The sequence below is a fragment of the Symphalangus syndactylus genome, chromosome 3 (assembly GCF_028878055.3).
Source record: "Symphalangus syndactylus isolate Jambi chromosome 3, NHGRI_mSymSyn1-v2.1_pri, whole genome shotgun sequence".
Lineage (NCBI taxonomy): Eukaryota > Metazoa > Chordata > Mammalia > Primates > Hylobatidae > Symphalangus > Symphalangus syndactylus.
Window position 1 is genome coordinate 69,569,854 of NC_072425.2, and position 23,361 is coordinate 69,593,214.

Below are 23,361 nucleotides of genomic sequence, written 5' to 3' on the forward strand. Positions count from 1 at the left end.
GTTTGCAATAGAAGTCCCAGCATGCAGCGTGGAGGCCTATCCAAAATATTTGTTGAATGAATTCATAGATTCAGGTATTTTGAAATTCAGAATGAAGAATTCTTTGAGGACATACTGACTTTTTGTAACATGTTTGTCAGTGCTTTGCAAAATTTAGGTATTTAATAAATGTTTGGAGAATGAACAAATGAAATTGTTAACGTTTTTGAATAGGGGACAGGGCTGACTGATTCAAAAAGATTGTGTCATTTCTTTCTTTTTCTTTTTTTTTGTGACAAGGTCTCACTCTGTCGCCCAGGCTAGAGTGCAGTGGCACAATCATGGCTCACTGCAGCCTCGACTTCCCTGGGCTTAAGCAATCCTCCCACCTCAGCCTTCTGGGTTGCTGGGAATTATAGGCACATGCCACCATGCATGGCTGTTTTTATTCCTGCATTTTGTAGAGACAGGGTTTCACCATGTTGCCCAGGCTGGTCTGGAACTTCTGGGCTCAAGTGATCCACCTGCCTCGGCCTCACAAAGTGCTGGGATTACAGGTGTGGGCCACTGCACTCGGCCAGATTGTGTCATTTCTTGTTGAAATATAGATTTTGAATTCCCTGTTCATTTAGTTTCTTTTAAATTCCATGATTCTGGGCTGGGTGCGGTGGCTCATGCCTGTTATCCCAGCACTTTGGGAGGCCAAGGCAGGCAGACAACTTGAGTTCAGGAGTTTGAGACCAGTCTGACCAACATGGTGAAACCCTGTTGCTACTAAAAATACAAAAATTAGCCAGGCATGCTGGTGCACGCCTATCATCCCAGCTACTCAGGAGGCTGAGGCAGGAGAATCGCTTGAAACCGAGAGGCAGAGGTTGCAGTGAGCCGAGATTGCACCATTGCATTCCAGCCTGGGCGACAGAGCAAGATTCCGTCTCAAAAAAAAAAAAAAAAGAAAAATAAATAAATAAATAAATTGTATGACTCTGGATTTTCCCAAGTTTTTTCGTGTTTTGCCAATTTAGTGAATGTCTTTTAATACATAGAAAATGCTGCTGACCACGCAAAAAGAATGAGAGTAAAATGATTTAAGATGACTCTGGCCTTGATCTGGGAAGTTTTCCTTGTTTATAGATAAGATTTAAATACACAGGAACCCATCAACTAATCTCTGTTTTTCTCCTTTCTATTTTACTTAAAAAAGTCTGGACTTCCATTATCTACAGTTCTGTTCAGTGATGAACATTTACGTTTAGGATTGGTGCATATTGGACAAGATCCACTGAACTTTTTTTGAGGGTAGTGTGATAATGAGGTACCACAGCTGGATTTGTAGCATATTTTCTGACCCAGTGCATTTCCCTCCGCAGTAGAATGGGAATAGATATAGATGTAAGAGTGCAGTGGGGACTGCACTGACGTGGAGTTTGAAAAAGCTCCCTTTTAGAAAGCCTTCCTTTCATCGCTGTTCGAATATCTATGTGTGTATAAAGTAATACGGACACATATTCCTTTTTTTTTTTTTTTTGAGGCAGAGTCTCACTCTGCCACCCAGGCCAGAGTGCAGTGGTGCAATCTTGGCTCACTGCAATCTCTGCCTGCCAGGTTCAAGTGATTCTCACGCTTCAGCCTCCCGAGTAGCTGGGATTATAGTTGCCTGCCACCATACCCAGCTAATTTTTTGTATTTTTAGTAGAGATGGGGTTTCACCATATTGACCAGGCTGGTCTCGAACTCCTGACTTCAAGTGATCCACCCGCCTCGGCCTCCCAAAGTGTTTGGATTACAGGCATGAGCCACCGCACCCGGCTAGGACACATATTCTTGTACGATTTACAGTCAAAATACTTTTATATTAGAACTACTCATAAGTAGCTGGGATGTATAGTCGGTCCAGTGTCCTCTGCCACTGGACTTGTAATACAGCTTATGGAGGAGCTTGGCTATGACATGGATTCTGTAGAATGGGAGAGAGTTTATTAGGAGGAAGAGTGAGTATCAACGTCTCACTGGATTTAGGGACAGTTATAGGCTGTGCAACCTGAAACAACACGCCCAGTGGTAAACTATGCTTGCAGAATGTGTATCGAATCTTGCTGAGTCACATCTCTCCTCTGACACTCTTTCCAGCTTCCTGTGAAATCTTAGCCAAAGTGGGACTTGATGGGTAAAAATTTTGAAGTTTTGGGAGCTTGATATTTATTCCATAGGATTATGGTACAAGATATAAAAGTGACTTTTGGCAGATTTAAGAGGATATATCAGTTACATCTTTACTTCCTTGCTAGGGGTTTGTTCATGTAGGGCTTTTGTTACTCAAAGTGAGATTATGGGCATATTCACTTTGCGTGTCGTTTAATGTTCACATTTGGCTTATTTGTGCCTATGTTATCTGTAATAGAAACTGGTAAATGCTTAGCCTGTGTGGGGTTAGTCTTGGCATTTTAATTAGCATTCATGATACTTGAGTATTTCTTACCTGTGGGAACTACTATGGTTACATTGTTTTGTCACATAATTGGAGTATAAAATAATGACACTTTCTTTTTAGTCCCAGAAATCCTGGATTAAAGGAGTATTTGACAAGAGAGAATGTAGCACAATCATACCCAGCTCAAAAAATCCTCACAGGTAAAATTTTCAATTACATTCTTCTTTTAAAAGCAACACTACCTGGAGGACTATTTATAGAAACTTAGAAATATGACTTGTTTAGAAGATCTGATCATATCTATAAAGTTAGAATTTTCAATGTTTATTTCTTTCACTTTATAAAAATAATACATGATTATTGTAGAAAATCTGGGAAGAACAGGGACCTTGTCAATTTGTACCTTACTCTTACTCCAGTGTCTGTGACAGTGCCTGCCACATAGTAGGCTCTTGATAAATATCTGTGTTTTTGTTTTTTTGTTGAGATGAAGTCTCGCTCTTGTCCTCCAGGCTGGAGTGCAATGGCGCGATCTCAGCTCACTGCAACCTCCACCTCCCAGGTTCAAGCGATTCTCCTGCCTCAGCCTCCCGAGTAGCTGGGATTACAGGCACCTGCCACCACGTCCGGCTAATTTTAGTACTTTTAGTAGAGACAGGGTTTCACCGTGTTAGCCAGGATGGTCTCGATCTCCTGACCTCGTGATCCACCCACCTCGGCCTCCCAAAGTGCTGGGATTACAGGTGCGAGCCACCGAGCCCAGTGATAAATATCTGTTTAAGGAATTTAATGAAGTATAAAGAAGTTATTCTTAATGCTGTCACTGTTAATATTGTCGTGGATTTCATTCTACTTGATTCTTCTGTTCCTCTTGATGGGGGGATAGACGTTACAGAAATATCTAGTGTTACATCCATTTCACTGGGTTGGAATCAATAATTTACATTTTCTGAATATTGAATATTCAAAATATTGTGAATGTTTCTTATCCCCAACTAAAGTATCTGTGGAAAATAGTGACTGGTATATTTCAGTACACTGTGCCCAGATTAGATGAACAGGTAATTTCAGTTCCATTTTCCTTCCATAGACTTTATTTTTATGGAACGCTTTATGAATTTGCACGTCATCCTTGAGCAGGGGCCATGCTAATCTTCTCTGTATCATTCCAATTTTAGTATGTGTGCTGCCGAAGTGAGCGCCCATAGGCTTTTTTTTTTTTTTTTTTTTTTTTTTTTTTTTTTTTTTTGGAGACGGAGTCTCGCTCTGTCACCCAGGCTGGAGTGCAGTGGCGCAGTCTCGGCTCACTGCAAGCTCCGCCTCCCGGGTTCACGCCATTCTCCTGTCTCAGCCTCTCCGAGTAGCTGGGACTACAGGCGCCCGCCACCACGCCCGGCTAATTTTTTTTTTTTTTTTTTTTTTTGTATTTTTAGTAGAGACGGGGTTTCACCGTGGTCTCGATCTCCTGACCTTGTGATCCGCCCGCCTCGGCCTCCCAAAGTGCTGGGATTACAAGCGTGAGCCACCGCGCCCGGCCGCCCATAGGCTTTTTGATTGAGCAGATAATCGGCAGCAGAATGGAATAATTTGAGTTTGACTACTGAGTTCTTGACAATGCTTTGGAAGCTCTACTTGTAGAACAAAGGTCAAAAAAGCAACTAGTGAAAGACAGGGGAAGAAAGGGCTATGGAAAATTCCTCTGGGTAATCAGGTCTGTGAAATTAAGATTGACATTGCCCTTGGAAAAATAAATTAAAAGGAAAATAGAAGAGTAATATTTTAAGTAAGGGAACCACTCTATTTTTAGATTTTTTTTGAGCATTTGTCCTTATATGCCTTTAAGGTTTAGAACTCATAACTATGTGTTATGAAGGGTAGCATGGTAAGGTTTTTGAAATTCTAGTTCTTTGGAGATGACTGAAATAGTGTTCCTTGCCTTCGTTAAATATTTACTAGTCCCACCCTTATTGAATTACCTATGATTTGTAAGTCTTGTGATTGGAAATTCTCATTTTACCTGCTTAAGAAAGGTTTATAGTATGCCAAGATAACCTTGTTTTTCCCCTTCATTTTTTATGACATTATGTGGTGGTGACTGTAATGGAATGCAAGTTGATTCAGGTGGCTCATTTTGTATCTGTGAATAAAAAAATCATTTTTACAATAATCTTGAATCTCAAAAAAACGTGATGAAATTACTAAGTCCTTTACTAGCCCATAGACTCAAGAAGAATATCAATGATTGTAATTCCATGAATGTTCCAAGGCATAGTATACTTTAGCAAGTGAAAAAACAGTCTCTATATTGTGGGATTGTAGATAAAAGTTAATGGATGATTATGGCTATTTCTTCTATGCCAGCCTTTTTTTTAGATCCTAGTAAAATTCTCAGAATTGTAGCTTTTATGCAGTTTTCTTCACTATTGGTGCACAGGAAGAGGGTGATAATTCACTTTTTAAAATATCAATAAAAGTTTCTGCGTTTTATTCTTTTTGTAGCTCCCAATAAGAAACAAATCTGATACATTTGATTATAACATCTTTTTCCTTCTCATTTTCAATTTACTGTTGAAGGAAAGCTTCTGAGAAAAGGCATTCCCAAAAGGCTGGGACAGGAAGAAATAAAAGTCCTGAATATTAGTTTCTGAATAACTTAGGGCGGCCCTTATTTTGTGAACATTACCTTTTCTTCCATTATTTTAACTAGAATTCCCTGTTAATACTTCTTCACACACATACACACACACAGTCACACAGGCACACATACGCACACATATTTTGAGACAGGATCTTTCTGTGTGCCCCACGTTGCAGTACAGTGGCATGATCTTGGCTTACTGAAGCCTCAACCTCCTGGACTCAAGCAATCCTCCCATCTTAGCCTCCCAAGTAGCTGGGACCACAGGCACATATCAGCACACAGGGCTAATTTTGTGAATTTTTATAAGAGTCAAGGTCTCATTATGTTGCCCAGGCTGGTCTTGGACTCCTGAACTCAAGCAATCCTCCCACCTCAGCCTCACAAAGTGCTGGGATTACAGGCATAAACCACTGTGCCTGGCCCAAAAATATAATTGATGACCACAGTGCTAACCCCTAAATCTATAAGGTTCTTCTGAATAATAAAAAAGAAAGATTAATAAAGGATAATTTATAATTATACCAAATGTCCCTTTTTTGATAGTGCTTTATGGTTTGTTTGTTTTTTTTTTTGAGACGGAGTCTCGCTCTGTCACCCAGGCTGGAGTGCAGTGGCGCGATTTCGGCTCACTGCAAGCTCCGCCTCCCGGGTTCACGCCATTCTCCTGCCTCAGCCTCTCCGAGTAGCTGGGACTACAGGCGCCCGCCACCACGCCCGGCTAATTTTTTGTATTTTTAGTAGAGACGGGGTTTCACCGTGGTCTCGATCTCCTGACCTCGTGATCCGCCCGCCTCGGCCTCCCAAAGTGCTGGGATTACAAGCGTGAGCCACCGCGCCCGGCCTGTGCTTTATGGTTTTAAAGTGGTTTACATATATCTATTTTCTTGATTCTCAAGAAATCTGTGTTATCTTCATAGTTTAATAATAATAATAGCTACATTATTGTACAAACTGTCTTTACCAGGTACCATAAGACACATTACGTATTATTATCTCCGATAATTATTTTAATAACCTTATGAAGCAGATATTATTTTCAGATGTAGAAACTGGGGCTTAGAGTAATTGTTAAATCAATGAGATTTAAATTGAGGTATTTTGGTTCTAAACTGAATGTTGTATTAATTAGATCATAGTTGCTGTAGTAATTATATGTAGTAAACGCCATAATGGAATATTTGGAACGTGATATATGAATTTCAGCAAACCTTGATTTCTAGATCATGGAAAATAATAGATATTTACTGTACAAGCATTAAATGTATTTTCAAATACACCAACAAACTAACAGAGGTTTTATTTCTTTAATTTAGATGTACTCCAGTATGCCAGGTCTGCCAGAATTTAATCAGGTAAGACTTAGATAAGCAAGATTCCTTTTAGCTTTTAGGCACCCTATTTAAAATTCACTGGGACAGTTTCCTCATATCTTGAATGGATTCAGTAAATGGTGCATGCAATTTACCTTTCCAAGGGAAGTTTTAAAAAGATGTTTTTGATGGAGAATGAGTATTCAAACGTAATAGACTACTTGAATTACTGAGACATGTAAATTGGCTAAGGGCCTTTGACAGGAATTTCTACCAAGGGAAACACTTGTAAAGCATTACATTTTAGTTTTATGATCACATTTGGATAATGAAGATGCTGCATGCACATACGGGACTGTAATTGATGTACGACTTGCAGGTGCCGTGTATGCATACTAAGCTTATGGGCAAAAACAGCTCTTTAGTGCAATACAAATTTTAACAGTGATTTGCATTTTAAACGATGTGACCGTTTTTACCTTTCTGTTTTGTAAGTGGAAGGAAATGAAATTTTCTTAATTCTGATCATAGCCCGAAGTTTATATAATGGATTGAACCAAAGTTAAATTTATTCTTGGAAAAAAACATTTGGGGCTAGGCACGGTCACTCACACCCATTATGCCAGGAATTTGGGAATCCAAGGCAGGTGGACTGCTTGAGCTCTGATTTGAGACCAGTTTGGAAAACATGGTAAAACCCTGTCTCGACGTGCAAAAGCAAAACCAAAACCCCCAAAATTGTAGCGGGACGTGTTGGTGTGTGCCTGTATACCCAGCTACACAGAAGGCTGAGGTGAGAGGATTGCTTGAGCTTGGGAGGTCAAGGCTTCAATGAGCTGTGATTACACCACTGCACTCCTACCTGGGTGGCAGAGTGAGACCCTGTCTCAAATAAAAAATAAAAATATTGGAAAATATTGGAAAAGCATCTACTTTTATACCTCTTAGAAATTAAAAATGGTTAAAAACTAGTCATTTTTGCACCTAGCTGAGACTAGTTTTATTTTTTTGATAGGGAGAGCCAAATGTCCTAATACGAGTTACTGAGCAGTCTCTCCTAGTCTCACTCATTTCTGATGCTGTCTGTGTTATATACCACATTTCTATCCATCTGTGGCTTTGTTTCTGGGCTTTCTTTTCAGTATTTTGATCTACTTCTACGCTTGTCAAATGCCACTCTGTTTCATTATTATAGTTTTGTAATATATGTCTTGATATCTGATAGGGAAAGTTTCCTATACTTTATTTATCTTTTAAAAATTGTTTTTACTTTTCAAAACACTTTTATGCATTTATACAGATTTTTTTTTTATTGAAAGAAAATTTTAGCCAAGTGTGGTGGGCACATGCTTGTAGTCCTAGCTACTCAGGAGACTGAGGATGGGGGATAGCTTGAGCCAAGGAGTTCACATTCAGCCTGGGCAACACAGCAAGATCCTGTCTCAAAAAGAAAAAGAAAAAGTAAACATTTTCTTTAAAATAGTATGTTTTAAAAAGCAGTTCCGCTACATTGCAATACTATCATTTAAAAAAAATCTAATTTTTAAAGGCAAGGTCTTGCTCTGTCTCCCAGGCTGAAGTGCGGTGGTACAGTCATAGCTCATTGCAACCTCAAACTCTTGGGTTCAAGTGATCCCCACTCCTCAGCCTCCTGAGTAGCTACCCCCCTCCTGGCATGTACCACTGTGTCTGGCTGATTTTTTTTGTTTTTTATTTTTTGTAGAGATGGGTTCTTGCTATGTTACCCAGGCTGTTCTACAACTCCTGGCCTTGAGTGATCCTCCTGCCTCGCCCTCCCAAAGTGCTGGGAGCCACCACACCTGGACTATATTGCAATACTTAAAAACAATCCTAAATCTCCTTGTCAATAAGTGATTGTTTTATATATATATATATAAAAATATATATATAAAAAATATATATAAAATATATATATAAAAAATATATAAAAAATATATAAAATATATATATAATATATATATTATATATATATAAAATATATATATAATATATATATATAATATATATATATAAAATATATATATAATATATATATAAAATATATATATAATATATATATAAAAAATATATATATATTTGAGACAGAGTCTAGCTCTGTCACCCAAGCTGGAGCACAGTGGTGCAATCTTGGCTCACCGCAACCTCCACTTCTCAGGTTCGAGCGATTCTCGTGCCTCAGCCTCCCGAGTAGCTGGGATTACAGGGGCCCACCACCACGCCTGGCTAATTTTTTGTATTTTTAGCAGAGATGGGGTTTCACAATGTTGGCCAGGGTGATCTCGAACTCCCGACCTTAAATGGTCCACCCTCCTTGGCCTCCCAAAGTGCTGGGATTACAGGCGTGAGCCACCGTGCCCAGCCGATATAATATAAATTTTAGAATTACCTTGTCTTGTTCCCTGAAAAATATTTTGAGATTTTGATGTCTTTTTTTCTTTTTAAATTTATTTTATTTTTTGTTTTTAACATGGCTATGAAATGCTCTGAGTGATGGGTATTTTACTGAATTTATAAAACAATTTGAGAGGGAATTGACTTTTTTTACCCCCCTCCTGGAATTGACATTTATATAAAGTGAGCTTTTAGTACTTGTTGGTGATAGGTTCTTTGAGACTTCCAAAGTTGTAATTAAAGGGACAAATATGAATATATATGTTTTAATTTTGGAGATCTGTTTCTTCTATGGGATCTTGCTACAATTTAATGAACTGAAAAAAAAGAATAAAATGTCAACTCAAATCAAATAGATAATCAGAATAGAGATATACTTAATGTGAAAGTTGGTTTGCACTAAAGAACTGCCTTATAAAAGCATAATGAGTTATCTCTCCAGATGTGGTTACTTCAATTTATGTTCTGTGTAGAAAAAGCCAGGCAGATAAATCATTTGTCTTGTGTTTTAATAGATGCTGCTTCATTTTGAAGGGTGACCCTTGTTCCAAAAGATGGTCAGATGACACCATTCTAACTAGTAGATCCTGATTATGTCTATTCTGTACATTTGGGATTACTGTGCCTCCCTTTACATTAAGAACCTTTCCATTTGAAACCCCTATATTCTTACTTTGCCTTTTTGTTGTTTTTTTTTTTTTTTGAGACGAAGTTTCTCTCTTGTTACCCAGGCTGAAGTGCAATGGTGTGATCTCGGCTCGCAGCAACCTCTGCCTCCTAGGTTCAAGCAATTCTCCTGCCTCAGCCTCCTGAGAAGCTGGGATTACAGGCACTTGCCACCACACCTGGATGATTTTTGTATTTTTAGTGGAGACAGGGTTTCACCATGTTGGCCAGGCTGGTCTTGAACTCCTGACCTCATGTGATCCACCCACCTCAGCCTCCCAAAGTGGTGGGATTATAGGCGTGAGCCACCGTGCCCGGTCTTATGTTGGTTTTTACATAAACTGAAGTTTTCATCACCTGCACTTGTTCTGGTTATCTTTTTTTTGAGACAGAGTCTCCCTCTGTCGCCCAGGCTGGAGTGCAATGGCCCAACCTCGCCTCACTATAACTTCCGCTTCCTAGGTTCAAGCGATTCTCGTGCTTCAGCCTCCTGAGTAACTGAGATTACAAGCACGTGCCACCACGCTCAGCTGATTTTTGTATTTTTAGTAGAGACGGGGTTTCACCATGTTGGCCAGGCTGGTCTTGAATGCCTGACTTCAAGTGACCAGCCTGCCTCGGCCTCCCAAAGTGCTGGCATTACAGACGTGAGCCACTGTGCCCAGCCCTGTTCTAGTTCTCTGAAGAGATTGTAAGTTGTAGACACTTCTGTTTCCCCTGTAACTTCTCACCATGTACCTGACATGCTGCTCAATACAGTAGCTGCACAATAAGTATCCTTAGCCCACTGATCACCTCTTTCAGAGCAGGGTCCTGAACACTGAGCATTGCTACAGGTTCTCAGTTACACAATGAAAGGAAAGGAAAGACATCAGAGACCACCTTGTCCAACCAATGCTTAACATTACTGCAGTTGAAGAAATAGAGGGTTTGGGAGAGCAGGGATTTGCACGGCATTGGCCATCTCCTGGTCCAGTGCTTTTGCTCCAGGACACATCACTTCCTAGATGCTTACCGTTTATGGCCTAGGCTGCCTGCACTTCAGCTCTTGTTTTTGGGTACCCCTGCTTGTCAGGTACAACCCACTGTTCTATAGCCAGGATTTTAGTCATCTAGAGCTGCCATAACAAAATACCACAAACTAGGTGGCTTAAACAACAGAAATGAACTTCTCACAGTTCTGGAGGTCAGAAATCCAAGACCAAGTTGTTTGCAGGGTTGGCTTCTCTTGTGGTCTCTCCTTGGCTTGCAGATGGTCACCTTCTTATTGTGTCTTCAGATGGTTTTTCCCTGTGTGCACACATCCTGGGGATCTCTCCCTCTTCTTCTAAGGACATCATTTCTATCAAATTAATCCTCCATCCTTATGACTTAATTTAACTTAACTTTTTTTTTTTTTTTTTTTTTTTTTTTGAGACAAAGTTTCACTCTTATTGCCCAGGCTGGAGTGCAATGGTGCAATCTCAGTTCACTGCAACCTCCGCCTCCCAGGTTCAAGCGATTCTCCTGTGTTAGCCTCCTGAATAGCTGGGATTACAGGCACCTGCCACCACACCTGGCTAATTTTTTGTATTTTTAGTAGAGATGAGGTTTCACCATGTTGGCCAGGCTGGTCTAGAACTCCTGACCTCAGGTGATCTGGCCCCCTCGGCCTCTCAAAGTGCTGGGATGAAAGGCGTGAGACACCGTGCCGTGCTGAATTTAACTTAATTTAACTTTAAGGAGGTAATTAATACAGTCACATTAGGGGTCAGAGCTTCAGCATATGAATTTTGTTGGAACACAATTCAGTCCATAACAGCTAGCCACATTTCTCCACCATGTACTCAAATGTATTTGTCTCTATTGTCTCTTTGGAACATTTTGGAAATTGAGCTCTGGTTCTGTGTAGATTTCTTTACTTTTTTTTCTTCTCACTGTACATATTTGTCATCAGATAAGCAGATATATAGAAGTTAAATATAACATTTACTAATGTGTACTGCACCTTACGTAGTCCATGGAATTAATTGTGCATCAGAATATAGACACTGAAATTTAGAATGAAAAGCTGTCAAGAAGAATATTGACTCTTTCAGGCAGGGCATTGTAGGCATTACTATCTAGCTGGAGGCAGGGCAATTGGGGAAAACTGTGGACCAGGATGTGATTTTTAATCAAAGAAGGTTTAGAAATTTGGAAGGAGTAGTCCCCCCTTTTCTGCCATTTTGCTTTCCATTGTTTCAGTTTCTCATGGGCCAAAAATATTAAATAGAAAATCCCAGAAGAAAAACAATTTATGGGTTTAAAATTGCGTGCCATTCTGAGTGGCATGATAAAATCTCTTGCCATTTGCTTTGTCCAACCTAGGACATGAATCATTCCTTTGTCCAGCCTAGCCATGCTACAGACGCTCCCCACCTGTTAGTGGCTTAGTAGCTGTCAGGGTTATCAGATTGACTGTCTTGGTATTGCAGTACTTGAATCCAAGTAACCCTTCATAATGGCTCCAAAGTGCAAGAGTAGTGATGCAGGCAATTTGGACATGCCAAAAAGCCATAAAGTGCTTTCTTTAAGTGAAAAGGTGAAAGTTCTCAGCTTAATAAGGTAAGAATAAAAGTTAGCTGAGGTTGCTAAGATCTGTGGTACAAATCCATCTTCTATCCATGAAATTGTGAAGAAGGAAAAAAAAATTCGTGCTAGTTTTACTGCTGTACCTGTGGCCCTGCCACAGGGCCATAATTTTGATAAGTGCTTAGTTAAAATGAAACAGTCGTTGCATTTGTGGGTGGAAGACATGAACAGAAACCTGTTCTGATTGACAGCAATTAGGTTTGGTATTATCTGCGGTTTTGGGCACCCACTGGAGGTCTTGGAACATATGCCCTGAAGATAAGGAAGAACTACTACTACCTATATATTTTTTCTTGAGATGGGCTTCATAACTTCATTATTTATCTATTTTTCAGAATTCCTGAGTGTAGACTTCATAACTTTAATCAGAGACACAAAGTTACTTATGGCCCTTAAAATCAAGAATGACAATGGTTTAGAGTATACTTTGTCTTTGACTATATATATATATTTTTAAAGCCAGTCAAATTTAGCAGTGGGGGGTTGTATACCAACTTTAGTGACACTAATGTTAGTAAGTTCTGATAACCTACTACCATCAGAGCAGCCTGCCTTTGACAATATTGAATGCAAATTAACATCTTAAAATAATGATTAAAAATCCCAGCACTTTGGGAGACTGAGGGAGAAGGATTGCTGGAGCCCAGGAGTTCAAGACCAGCTTGGGCAACATGGCAAAACCCCAAATTAGCCGGACGTGATAGTCCATGCCTATAATTCCAGCTGCATGGGAGGCTGAAGTGGGAGGATTGATTGAGCACGGGAAGTCGAGGCTGCAGTGAGCCATGGTCACACCACTGCACTCCAGCCTGGGTGACAGAGTAAGACCTTATCTCAAACTAAAAAGTGAAAATTTTAAAAAGTGAGAATGTTAAAACTAATAATAATTAAAAAAATTTTTTTTACAAAGGAAATGTGTCCTTGCTAATACTTGACATTGGCAACCATTTTCAGTTAAAACTTGACGGTGCGTGAATAGCAGCACCTAATTGTGAAAAGACCATTGTTGGCTTGCAGAACAACACCTCGTCTGTATACTCAAGGTAGGAAAGGAATAATGTCATGGTGGATTAGTGCATGGAGCCATGTGTGATTTGTAGACTCATAGGATCAATGACTAGGCTTTTTGGGACTTATAAACAAACCCAGGTCCGAAGATTTTAATAGATGAAGATAATTTCTTAAAAGTGTGCATTTTAGAAAAATATTGTAAAATAGCCGGGAGCAGTGGCTCACGACTGTAATCCCAGCACTTTGGAAGGCCGAAGTGGGTGGATCACCTGAGGTCAATAGTTCAAGGCCAGCCTGGGCAACATGGTGAAACCCCGTCTCTACTAAAAATACAAACAAGTTATCCAGGTGTGGTGACACACCGCTGTAATCCCAGCTACTTGGGAGGCTGAGGCAGGAGAATTGCTTGAATCCAGGAGGTGGAGGTGGCAGTGAGCAGAGATCGTGCCACTGTATTCCAGCCTGGGCAACAGAGCAAGACTCTGTCTCAAAAAAAAAAAGACAATCTAAAATATCGATAAGAAAAATGTTTTCAGTTTTTAAAGTTCCTGCTATACCTATCTAATTCTCATTTAAAAATTTGTCACTGAAGTTCATACCAGAAAACAATATAATTGTTTTACATGAGAATTAGGTACAGCAAGAACTTTAAAATAATATAATAGGGCCCTTCTTGCAAAGGAGGTACATAAATGTAGAAATATGAATTTCCCTTTAAGAAGAGAATGAGCTTTAATTATAGGGAAAAAAAAGAAGCAAACAATTTGCACCTTAAATGTCTATTCATATACTGGGCCATAAATTGACTTGTTTGTATTGACAAGAAATCTAAAGAAAACAGAAATTTAATATCCAGGCAGCTAAGCAGACTCAACTTATCTGTTGATTAATCAGCTTATCTAATGAACTTATCTGTTGATTAATCAAGGTGAGGTGAAAGTCACAGTAGGAACTGTACTCAATTATTTACAATAAATGACAAATTTTCTCTGCTTCTTGATATTCATTTTGAAGAGATAAGAACTCTCTTGATGTCAAATTGATTTCCTAGAGAGGCTCTTTTTATTTTTTACGTAAATTTTTTTTTAAATCATCCATCCCAAAATGTCAGAGAGGCTCATTTTACTCATCTAAATTATAACTCTTTCCCTCTACATTTGTATTTTTGTTAGTTTTATTCAACATGTTGTAGATAATGCATAAAATGATAAATTATTCTTACTTTTTATTTTGTTTTGAGACAGAGTCTGGCTTTGTTGCTCAGGCTGGAGTGCAGTGATGTAATCTCGGCTCACTGCAGCCTCTCCCTCCCAGGCTCAAGTGATTTTCCTGCCTCCCTAGTAGCTGAGATTATAGACTTGCTCCACCACATGGGGCTAGTTGTTATATTTTTTTGTAGAGACAGGGTTTTGCTATGTTGCCCAGGCTGGTCATGAACTGTTGGCCTTAAGCGATCCTCCCACCTCACCCATCCAACGTGCTGGAATTACGGGTGTGAGCCACTGCACTTGGCCTGTTTATCTTTTTGTGATTGGCTTCTTTTAATTAGCATAATGTCTTCAAGGTTTTTCCATATTATAGCATATGTCAGAATTTTCTTCCTTTTTAAGGCTGAATCATATACCATGGTATTTATATACCACATATTGTTTGTCCACTTCTCCACTGATGGACATTTGGGTTGCTTCCACTTTGTGGATATTCAGAATAATGCTGCTATGAACATGAGTATGCAAGAGATTTTTAGTACAGGCGTACCTCATGTTGATTACTTTATTGTGCTTTACTGATATTGCATTTTTTATAATGTGGAGGTTTGTGGGAACCTTGCATTGAGCAAGTCTCTCAGTGCCATTTTTCCAATGGCACATGCTCATTTCTTGTCTCTGCATCACATTTTAATAATTCTCACAATATTTCAAACTTTTTTATTTTATCATTATTGTATCTGTTATGACAATTTTTAATCGGCGATCTTTGATGTCACTGTTGTAATTGTTTTGGAGTGTCATGAACTGCACCCATATAAGATGGGGCAAACCAATTAGATAAATGTTGTATATGTTCTGACTATTCCACTGACCGATCCTGTCTCTCTCCCTCTCCTTGTGCCTCCCTCTACCTTGAGATGCCACAATGTTGAAATTAGGCAAATTAATAATCCTATAATGGCCACTTAGTGAAACAAAATGAAATAAAGAGTCTCGCATATCTCAGTTTAAATCAAAAGCTAGAAATAATTAAGCTTAGTGAGGAAGGCATGTTGAAAGCTGAGATATGTTGAAAGCTAGGCCTCTTGTGCCAAACAGTTAGCCAAGTTGTGAATGCAAAGGAAAGGTGCTTGATGGAAATTATAAGTGCTACTCCAGTGAACACACAAATGATAAGAAAAGAAACAGCTTTATTGCTGATATGAAGAAAGTTTGAGTGGTCTGGATAGAAGATCAAACCAGCCACAGCATTCCCCTAAATGAAAGACTAATCCAGAATAAGGTCCTAACTCTTTTCAATTCTATGAAGTCTGAGAGAGGTGAGAAAGCTTCGAAAGAAAAGTCTGAACCTAGCAGATGTTGGTTCATGAGGTTTAAAGAAAGAAGCAGTCTCCGTAATATAAAAGTTCAGGGTGAAGCAATAAATGCTAACAGAGGAGCTGCAGCAAGTTATTTAGAAGATCTAGCTAAGATTATTGATGAGGTACCTACACTAAACAAAGATTTTCAATGTAGACCAACAGCCTTATGTTGGAAGAAGATGCCATCTGAGACTTTCATAGCTAGAGAGAAGTCAATGTCTGGCTTCAAAGCTTCAAAGAACAGGCTGACTCTCTTGTTACGAGACAATTGGAGGTTTGTGGGAACCTTGGATCGAGCAAGTCCATCAGTATCAGTGCTGGTGACTTTGTGTTAAAGCCAGCCCTCATTTACCATGCCAAAATTTTAGGCCCCTTAATAATTATGCTAAATTTACTCGGCTTGTGCTCTATAAATGGAACAACAAAGCCTGAATGTCAGTACATTTGTTTTTAGTATGGTTTACTGAATATTTTAAGCCCACTGTTGAGATCTACTGTTTTAAAAAAGAAAGATTCCTTTAAACATATTTCTGCTTATTGACCACGCACCTGGTCACCCAAGAGCTCTTATGGAAATATTACAAGGAGATGAATGTTGTTTTCATGCCTGCTAACACAACATCCCTTCTGCAGCCCATGCATCAAGAAATAATTTTAAATTTCGACTCTTATTATTTAAGAAATACATTTTGTATGGCTTTAGCTGCTGTAGATAGTGATTCCTCTGATGGATCTGGACAAAGTAAATTGAAAACTTTCTGGAAAGGATTCACCACTCTAGATGCCATTAAGAACATTCGTGATTCATGGGAGGAGGTCAAAATGCAACATTAATGAGAGTTTTGGAGACGTTGATCCCAACTTTCATGGATGACTTTGAGGGGTTCAAGACTTCAGTGGAGGAAGTCACTGTAGAAGGTGCTGGAAATAGCAAGACATCTACGTTTAAAACTGGAGCTTGAAGGGTGTAACTGAATCTCATTAAAAAACTTGATTAGATGAGGAGTTGCTTCTTATGGATGAACAAAGAAAATGGTTCATTGAAATGGAATCTACTGGTGAAGATTGACCGTTGTAGAAATGACAACAAAGGATTTAGAATATGACATGAATCTAGTTGATAAAACAGTGACAGAGTTTGAGAGGATTGACTCCAGTTTTGAAAGAAGTTCTACTGTGGGTAAAATGCTATCAAATAGCATCACATGCTACAGAGAAATCTTTTGTGAAAGGAAGAGTCAATCAATGTGGCAAACTTCACTGTTGTCTTATTTTAAGACATAGCCCCAGCCACCTTAGTCTTCAGCAACCACCATTCTGATCAGTTAGCAACCATCAACATCGAGAGAAGACCCTTCACCAGCACATAGATTACAACTCACTGAAGGCTCAGATGGTTGGTAGCGTTTTTTAGCAATAAATTATTTTAATTAAGTTATGTACATTGTTTTTTAGACGTAATGCTATTGAACACTTAATAGACTACAGTATAGTGTCAGCATAACTACTATATGCACTAGGAAACCAAACTATTTGTGTGACTAGCTTTATTGCCATATTCACTTTATTGCAGTGGACTGGAACCAAACTTTCAATGTCTCCAAGATATTCCTGCCTTTAAAAAAAAGTTCAACCATTGTGGAAGTCAGTGTGGCGATTCCTCAGGGATCTAGAACTAGAAATACCATTTGACCCAGCCATCCCATTACTGGGTATATACCCAAAGGACTATAAATCATGCTGCTATAAAGACACATGCACATGTATGTTTATTGCGGCACTATTCACAATAGCAAAGAGTTGGAACCAACCCAAATGTCCAACAACGATAGACTGGATTAAGAAAATGTGGCACATATACACCATGGGATACTATGCAGCCATAAAAAATGATGAGTTCATGTCCTTTGTAGGGACATGGATGAAACTGGAAAACATCATTCTCAGTAAACTATCACAAGGACAAAAAACCAAACACCGCATGTTCTCACTCATAGGTGGGAATTGAACAATGAGAACTCATGGACACAGGAAGGGGAACATCTCACTCTGGGGACTGTTGTGGGGTTGAGGGAGGGGGGAGGGACAGCATTAGGAGATATACCTAATGCTAAATGACAAGTTAATGGGTGCAGGAAATCAACATGGCACATGGATACATATGTAACAAACCTGCACATTGTGCACATGTACCCTAAAACCTAAAGTATAATTAAAAAAAAAAAATTCTCCAAATTATCCTAATGTGCAGCCAAGAGAGAGAACCACTAATAGTGTTTCTAAACTTAGAAGACAGTCCTATGTTAGAAATCTAATATAAACCTTAATGTGAAGTTTTAAGAAATAGTATATGGCATCTATACATTACTTTAGAAAAAGGTAGACATATTGCATCTATTTTCTATTTTGAAGTTGAATTTTTTTTTGGTCTTCAATTTAAGGTGTTACTGTGGCCGACTGATTGGAGACCATGCTGGGATAGATTATTCCTGGACCATCTCAGCTGCCAAGGGTAAAGAAAGTGAACAATGGTCTGTTGAAAAGCACACAACGAAAAGCCCAACAGATACTTTTGGCACGATTAATTTCCAAGATGGAGAGCACACCCACCATGCCAAGGTTTGCTAATAACCCAAATTGTTTTGCTGGTTTCTTTCTTTCTTCTTTTTTTTTTTTTTTTTTTGAGATGGAGTTTTGCTCTTGTTGCCCAGGCTGGAGTGCAATGGCGCGATCTCAGCGCACTGCAAACTCTGCCTCCCGGGTTCAAGTGATTCTCCTGCCTCAGCCTCCCGAGTAGCTGGGACTACAGGCATGGGCCACCACTCCTGGCTAATTTTGTATTTTTAGTAGGGGTTTCTACTAACAGGTTTCTGCCTGTTTGAAGTATTTGTGCCTTCACATTTTTCAATAGCTGCACCATTCCTGATGTTCAGAAATTTTAATATTTTAATTTTGGAATAAAGGAATTATGTATCAAGAAGTTCAGGCTGTGCACGTTGGCTCATGCCTGTAACCCCAGAACTCTGGGAGGCCAAGGCAGGTGGATCACCTGAGGTCAGGAGTTTGAGACCAGCCTGGCCAACATGGTGAAACCCCGTCTCTGCTAAAAAATACAAAATTTAGCTGGGTGTGGTGGCACAGGCCTGTAATCCCAGCTACTCGGGAGGCTGAGGCTGGAGAATCACTTGAACCTGGGAGGTGGAGGTTGCAGTGAGCCAAGATTGCACCACTGCACTCCAGCCTGGGCGACAGCACGAGACTTCATCTCAAAAAAAAAAAAAAGTTCAAAGATGAATCGGAAATTGTTTTAAATTACTGTCACGTTCTGGAAGATCATGTGTTAATTCCTATTTGCATGTATGGAGATCTTTGCCTGTGGTTGTTTTTGTTTCATAATTCATGGTTTCTTATTGTCCTTACTTCTTCCTATAAATCTGGCTTATTCTTGCTGTTGGTTCGCATAAGTTTGAGGGAGGCAAATTCATCTCAATATCCTTTGAGTGATCTGCATTTGCTGGAAAAAGCAAGCCAGCCGTGCAATACAATATTAGGTAAAATAAAAAATGTTTCTGGGGCAACCTGCTGGCTTTGATTTCCCTCATCTTTTCTTTTGCTTACATTGACAATTAAAGAGATGACTGTTTTGTGAAAAGTATTTATTTCAGAACAAAAGTGTTTTCAGAGGGATAATGGTTAGAAGGTAAAATTTACAATTTTAATGGAATGATTAGAAAGTAAAATTTACAATAAATTAAATGTCCATGCTCTAGAATCTTAATTTAAATTATGCAAATCTGTGAAATGATTAAGTAAATGGAAAGCCATAGCATTTATGAAAAATCCCATTTCACCTGTTTGTTATAGCTTCTGATGAAAAGGTTTGCTGACATAGTGATTTTGGCCAGTTGTTCGAAGTATTTCTTTTTCTTTTCTTTTTCTTCTTTCTTCCTTTCTTTTTTTTTTTTTTGAGACAGAGTCCTGCTCTGTCACCCAGAGTGGAGTGCAGTGGCGTGAGTGGAGTGAGTGATCTCAGCTCACTGCAACCTCCGCCTCCTGGGCTCAAGCAATTCTCCTGCCTCAGTCACCCGGGTAGCTGGGATTACAGACGTGTGCCACCATGCCTGGCTAATTTTTTTGTATTTTTAGTAGAGATGGGGTGTCACCATGTTGGCCAGGCTGGTCTTGAACTCCTGACCTCAGGTGTTCCGCCCGCCTTGGCCTCCCGAAGTGCTGGAATTACAGGCGTGAGTCACTGCACCCTGCCTGTTTGAAGTATTTCTGCCTCACCCCAGGTTCTCTGGAGAGCATTGGTGGGCCAGCCTTGAAAACCAGAGGAAGCTTTCCTACAGTGACTTGTAATTCCAAGAAGGAACTTAATGGGAGTGTGGAATCTTTTAAAAGTAAATATTTCCATTACATGAAGATGAACTTTAAAGAGATCCCACATACTTCCTTTTAGATTTTGGCCATTTCAGTTGCCCTGCTGTGTGCTCATTGTTTCTGTGCCTGGCATATCTTTTTTACAATGTTCTGTTCACCTACATGTGCTTTTCTTGCAGTATATTAGAACTTCTTATGATACAAAATTGGATCATCTGTTACATTTAATGTTGAAAGAGTGGAAAATGGAACTGCCCAAGCTTGTGATCTCAGTCCATGGGGGCATCCAGAACTTTACTATGCCCTCTAAATTTAAAGAGATTTTCAGCCAAGGTTTGGTTAAAGCTGCAGAGACAACAGGAGCGTGGATAATAACTGAAGGCATCAATACAGGTAAAGCTCCCTCCCTCCATTTCTCCCACCCTCTCTTCCACCCTCCCTCTCTCCCTCCCTCTTTTCTTTTTTCCTTTCTCTTTCTCTCTTTTCTTTTCTCCCTCCCTCCTTCCCTCCCCCCCTCCCCCCTCCCTCCTTCCATCCTTCCTTCCTTCCTTCCTTCCTTCCTTCCTTCCTTCCTTCCTTCCTTCCTTCCTCCCTCTCTCTCTTCTCTTTCTCTTTTTTCTTTCTTCTTTCTAACTGTGAATCAGGTAGTGTGCCACATAATCTCTGCTCTGTAGCGCTCCTAGGATATGTGGTGCTGTGAGGAAGAAAGATGAAAATCCTAGTGACTAGAAAATAAACCCAGAAGAATCACAGGTTTTTCCTGGAATGTGTTTTTACCATTGTCAGAATATACTATTTTAATGTAACTTCAGATAAACCTCTGGAAAAGAAAATAGCCTTTCCTGAGCTCCCAACTACAGTAAGGCTAGAAGAGACATCGAATCCATGCAAGTGTGTAGTGTGTGTGGGCCTGGACTTTCACTAAACTCATATAATCATTGTCAGTTTCTCAGATTTGGGAAATCAGTGATGTGGGTAAAACTTGCATTGCGTGTTTTGGGCATGAGTAGATACTTTTTTTTTTTTAACTACATGATTGCCAAAACACTCACCGTCTCAATCACTGACTCTTTTATACTTCTCAAAATCTGAAATTCAAGAATTTTATATGGTGGGCTCTGATCTTATTTCTTTGCTTCAGTGTTTGTGAATTGTCTGCACATAAGGACAACCTGGGGAGCTTTAAAAATACAGATGTACAGGATCTAACCCCAGATGAATTAGAGGCTTTTAGTCTGGAGCTTCTGAAGTATGTCAGCCAGGATTGAGAACTAGTGATTCCATAAACTCTTGTCTCTTACCAATTTGTTATTAACCTGTGGTTTTCTTCTTTTTTCTTTTTTCTTTTTTTTTGAGACGAAGTCTCACTCTTGTCACCCAGGCTGGAGTGCAATGGTGCAACCTTGGCCTACTGCAACCTCCGCCTCCCAGGTTCAAGTGATTCTCCTGCCTCAGCCTCCCAAGTAGCTGGGATTACAGGCGCCTGTCACCACGCCTGGCTAATTTTTGTATTTTTAGTAGAGACGGGGTTTCACCATATTGGCCAGGCTGGCCTCGAACTCCTGACCTCAGGCGATCTGTCCACCTTGGCCTCCCAAAGTGCTGGGATTACAGGCATGAGCCACCGTGTCTGGCCTAACCTGTGGTTTTCTATCTTCCCTTTACTTTTCTCTCTTTTGATTTGGTATGCTCTGCCCAGTGTCTCCTATCAAATTTTGCCCATGTTTTAAGATCTACACGAGATGCCAATGCACTCATCAAACAGCCTCTTGAATATCTCAACTAGAGCTACTCACTTTTGTCTTTTAATTTCTACAGCATTTACAGCCTGTAGCACTTGTAGAATGTTGGTATTTTGCTTTACAGGCTAGGATGAGTCAGTGTGTTAGCTCTCCTTCTGGTTGTGTACTAGAGGCAAGGGCCTGAACATCTGCCTAAGCATTTAGCACCTTGTACTGACATAACAAAGTTCCTTTTGACTGAAAAGGAATGAAGGAAGTGAATGACTGAAAAAACAAAGCAAAATAAAACCAAGGAATTTGGCCCATCACAAATAGGTAACGCATACTTTATCGTACATATTTTATAGAGATTGTTTCACTTTCTTGGAAGAAACTGAAGTTGGCAGAGTTCTAAGTCCATTGTATAGTTCTTATTTGATTTCCAGTAAAAAAGTGGGTGGGTAGGGAAGTTTCACATCGTTCATTAAAAAGACAGTCTTGGGCAAGGCTTTTTCTTTGAATAACTAACTGCATGTCATGCTTCATTTTACTTAATGCCTTAAAAAGATCATTGAGTTTATGGCCAGTTAACCTAAAGGAACACAAATAGAGTAGTGTGGAGATGATTGAAATACTTCATATAAACAAAAGAAATGGGAAATGAGAAATACTTGGATCTCCACTAAACCACAGTCAGGCCAGATGCAGTGGTTCATGCCTATAATCCCGGTGTTTTGGGAAGCTGAGGGCTGGTGAATTGCCTGAGGTCAGGAGTTCGAGACCAGCCTGGGCAATGTGGCAAAACCCTATCTCTAAAAAATTACAAAAATTAGCTGGACGTGGTGGTGTGCACCTGTAGACCAGCTACTGGGGAGGCTGAGGTGGGAGGCTTACTTGAGCCTGGGAAGTCGAGGCCACAGTGAGTTATGATCATGTCACTGCACCCAGTCTGGGTGGCAAAGCAAGACCCTGTCTTAAAAAAAAATAAAAAATAAAAAAGGGCCGGGCGTGGTGGCTCATGCCTGTAATCCCAACACTTTGGGAGGCCGAGGTGGGTGGATCACAAGGTCAGGAGATCAAGACCAACCTGGCTAACACGGTGAAACCCTGTCTCTACTAAAAATACAATTAGCCAGGTGTGGTGGCGGGCGCCTGTAGTCCCAGCTACTCAGGAGGCTGAGGCAAGAGAATGGCGTGAACCTGGGAGGTGGAGGTTGCAGTGAGCCAAGATCGTGCCACTGCACTCCAGCCTGGGCGACGAGCGAGACTCCGTCTCAAAAAAAAAAAAGAAAACAACAACAACATAAAACAATCAGTCTAACCTGATTCAACCACAGCTCCTTTATGGCCTGGCTACTTAAGGATTAGTCCCTGGACCAGCAGCATCAGCATCAACTGAGAGCTTGCTAAAGTGCCTATTTCAGGCCCCATCCCAGACCTGCAGAATCAGAGCCTGCATTTTAACAACATCCCCAGATGATTCCCATGCACGTTTAAATTTGAACTCTGCTTATGAGCTCCTGTCTATTCTTGACAGTCTTCTCAACCATAGTTGAACATAATTTGGCATGAATCTTTGACATTTACTTAAATTGAATGCCACAAGCCTTAAGAATCTACTCTGT

The 23,361-nt window shown here is 39.9% G+C and overlaps 1 protein-coding gene and 1 non-coding gene across 2 annotated transcripts in view; one reads left to right on the forward strand and one right to left on the reverse strand.

The window, feature by feature from the left end:
* Positions 1-23,361, forward strand: part of TRPM6 (transient receptor potential cation channel subfamily M member 6) — a 170,777-nt gene that overhangs the window by 26,509 nt on the left and 120,907 nt on the right. Inside the window, exons 2-5 of the mRNA XM_055272224.2 lie at positions 2,531-2,610; positions 6,365-6,403; positions 18,077-18,254; positions 20,195-20,408. Of these exons, the coding sequence (XP_055128199.1) occupies positions 2,531-2,610; positions 6,365-6,403; positions 18,077-18,254; positions 20,195-20,408 (511 nt within the window). The remainder of the gene's footprint in view (positions 1-2,530; positions 2,611-6,364; positions 6,404-18,076; positions 18,255-20,194; positions 20,409-23,361) is intronic.
* On the reverse strand, positions 3,506-3,612 carry LOC129479900 (U6 spliceosomal RNA). Its single transcript, XR_008656829.1, has one exon. It is a non-coding gene; the product is annotated as a U6 spliceosomal RNA (small nuclear RNA).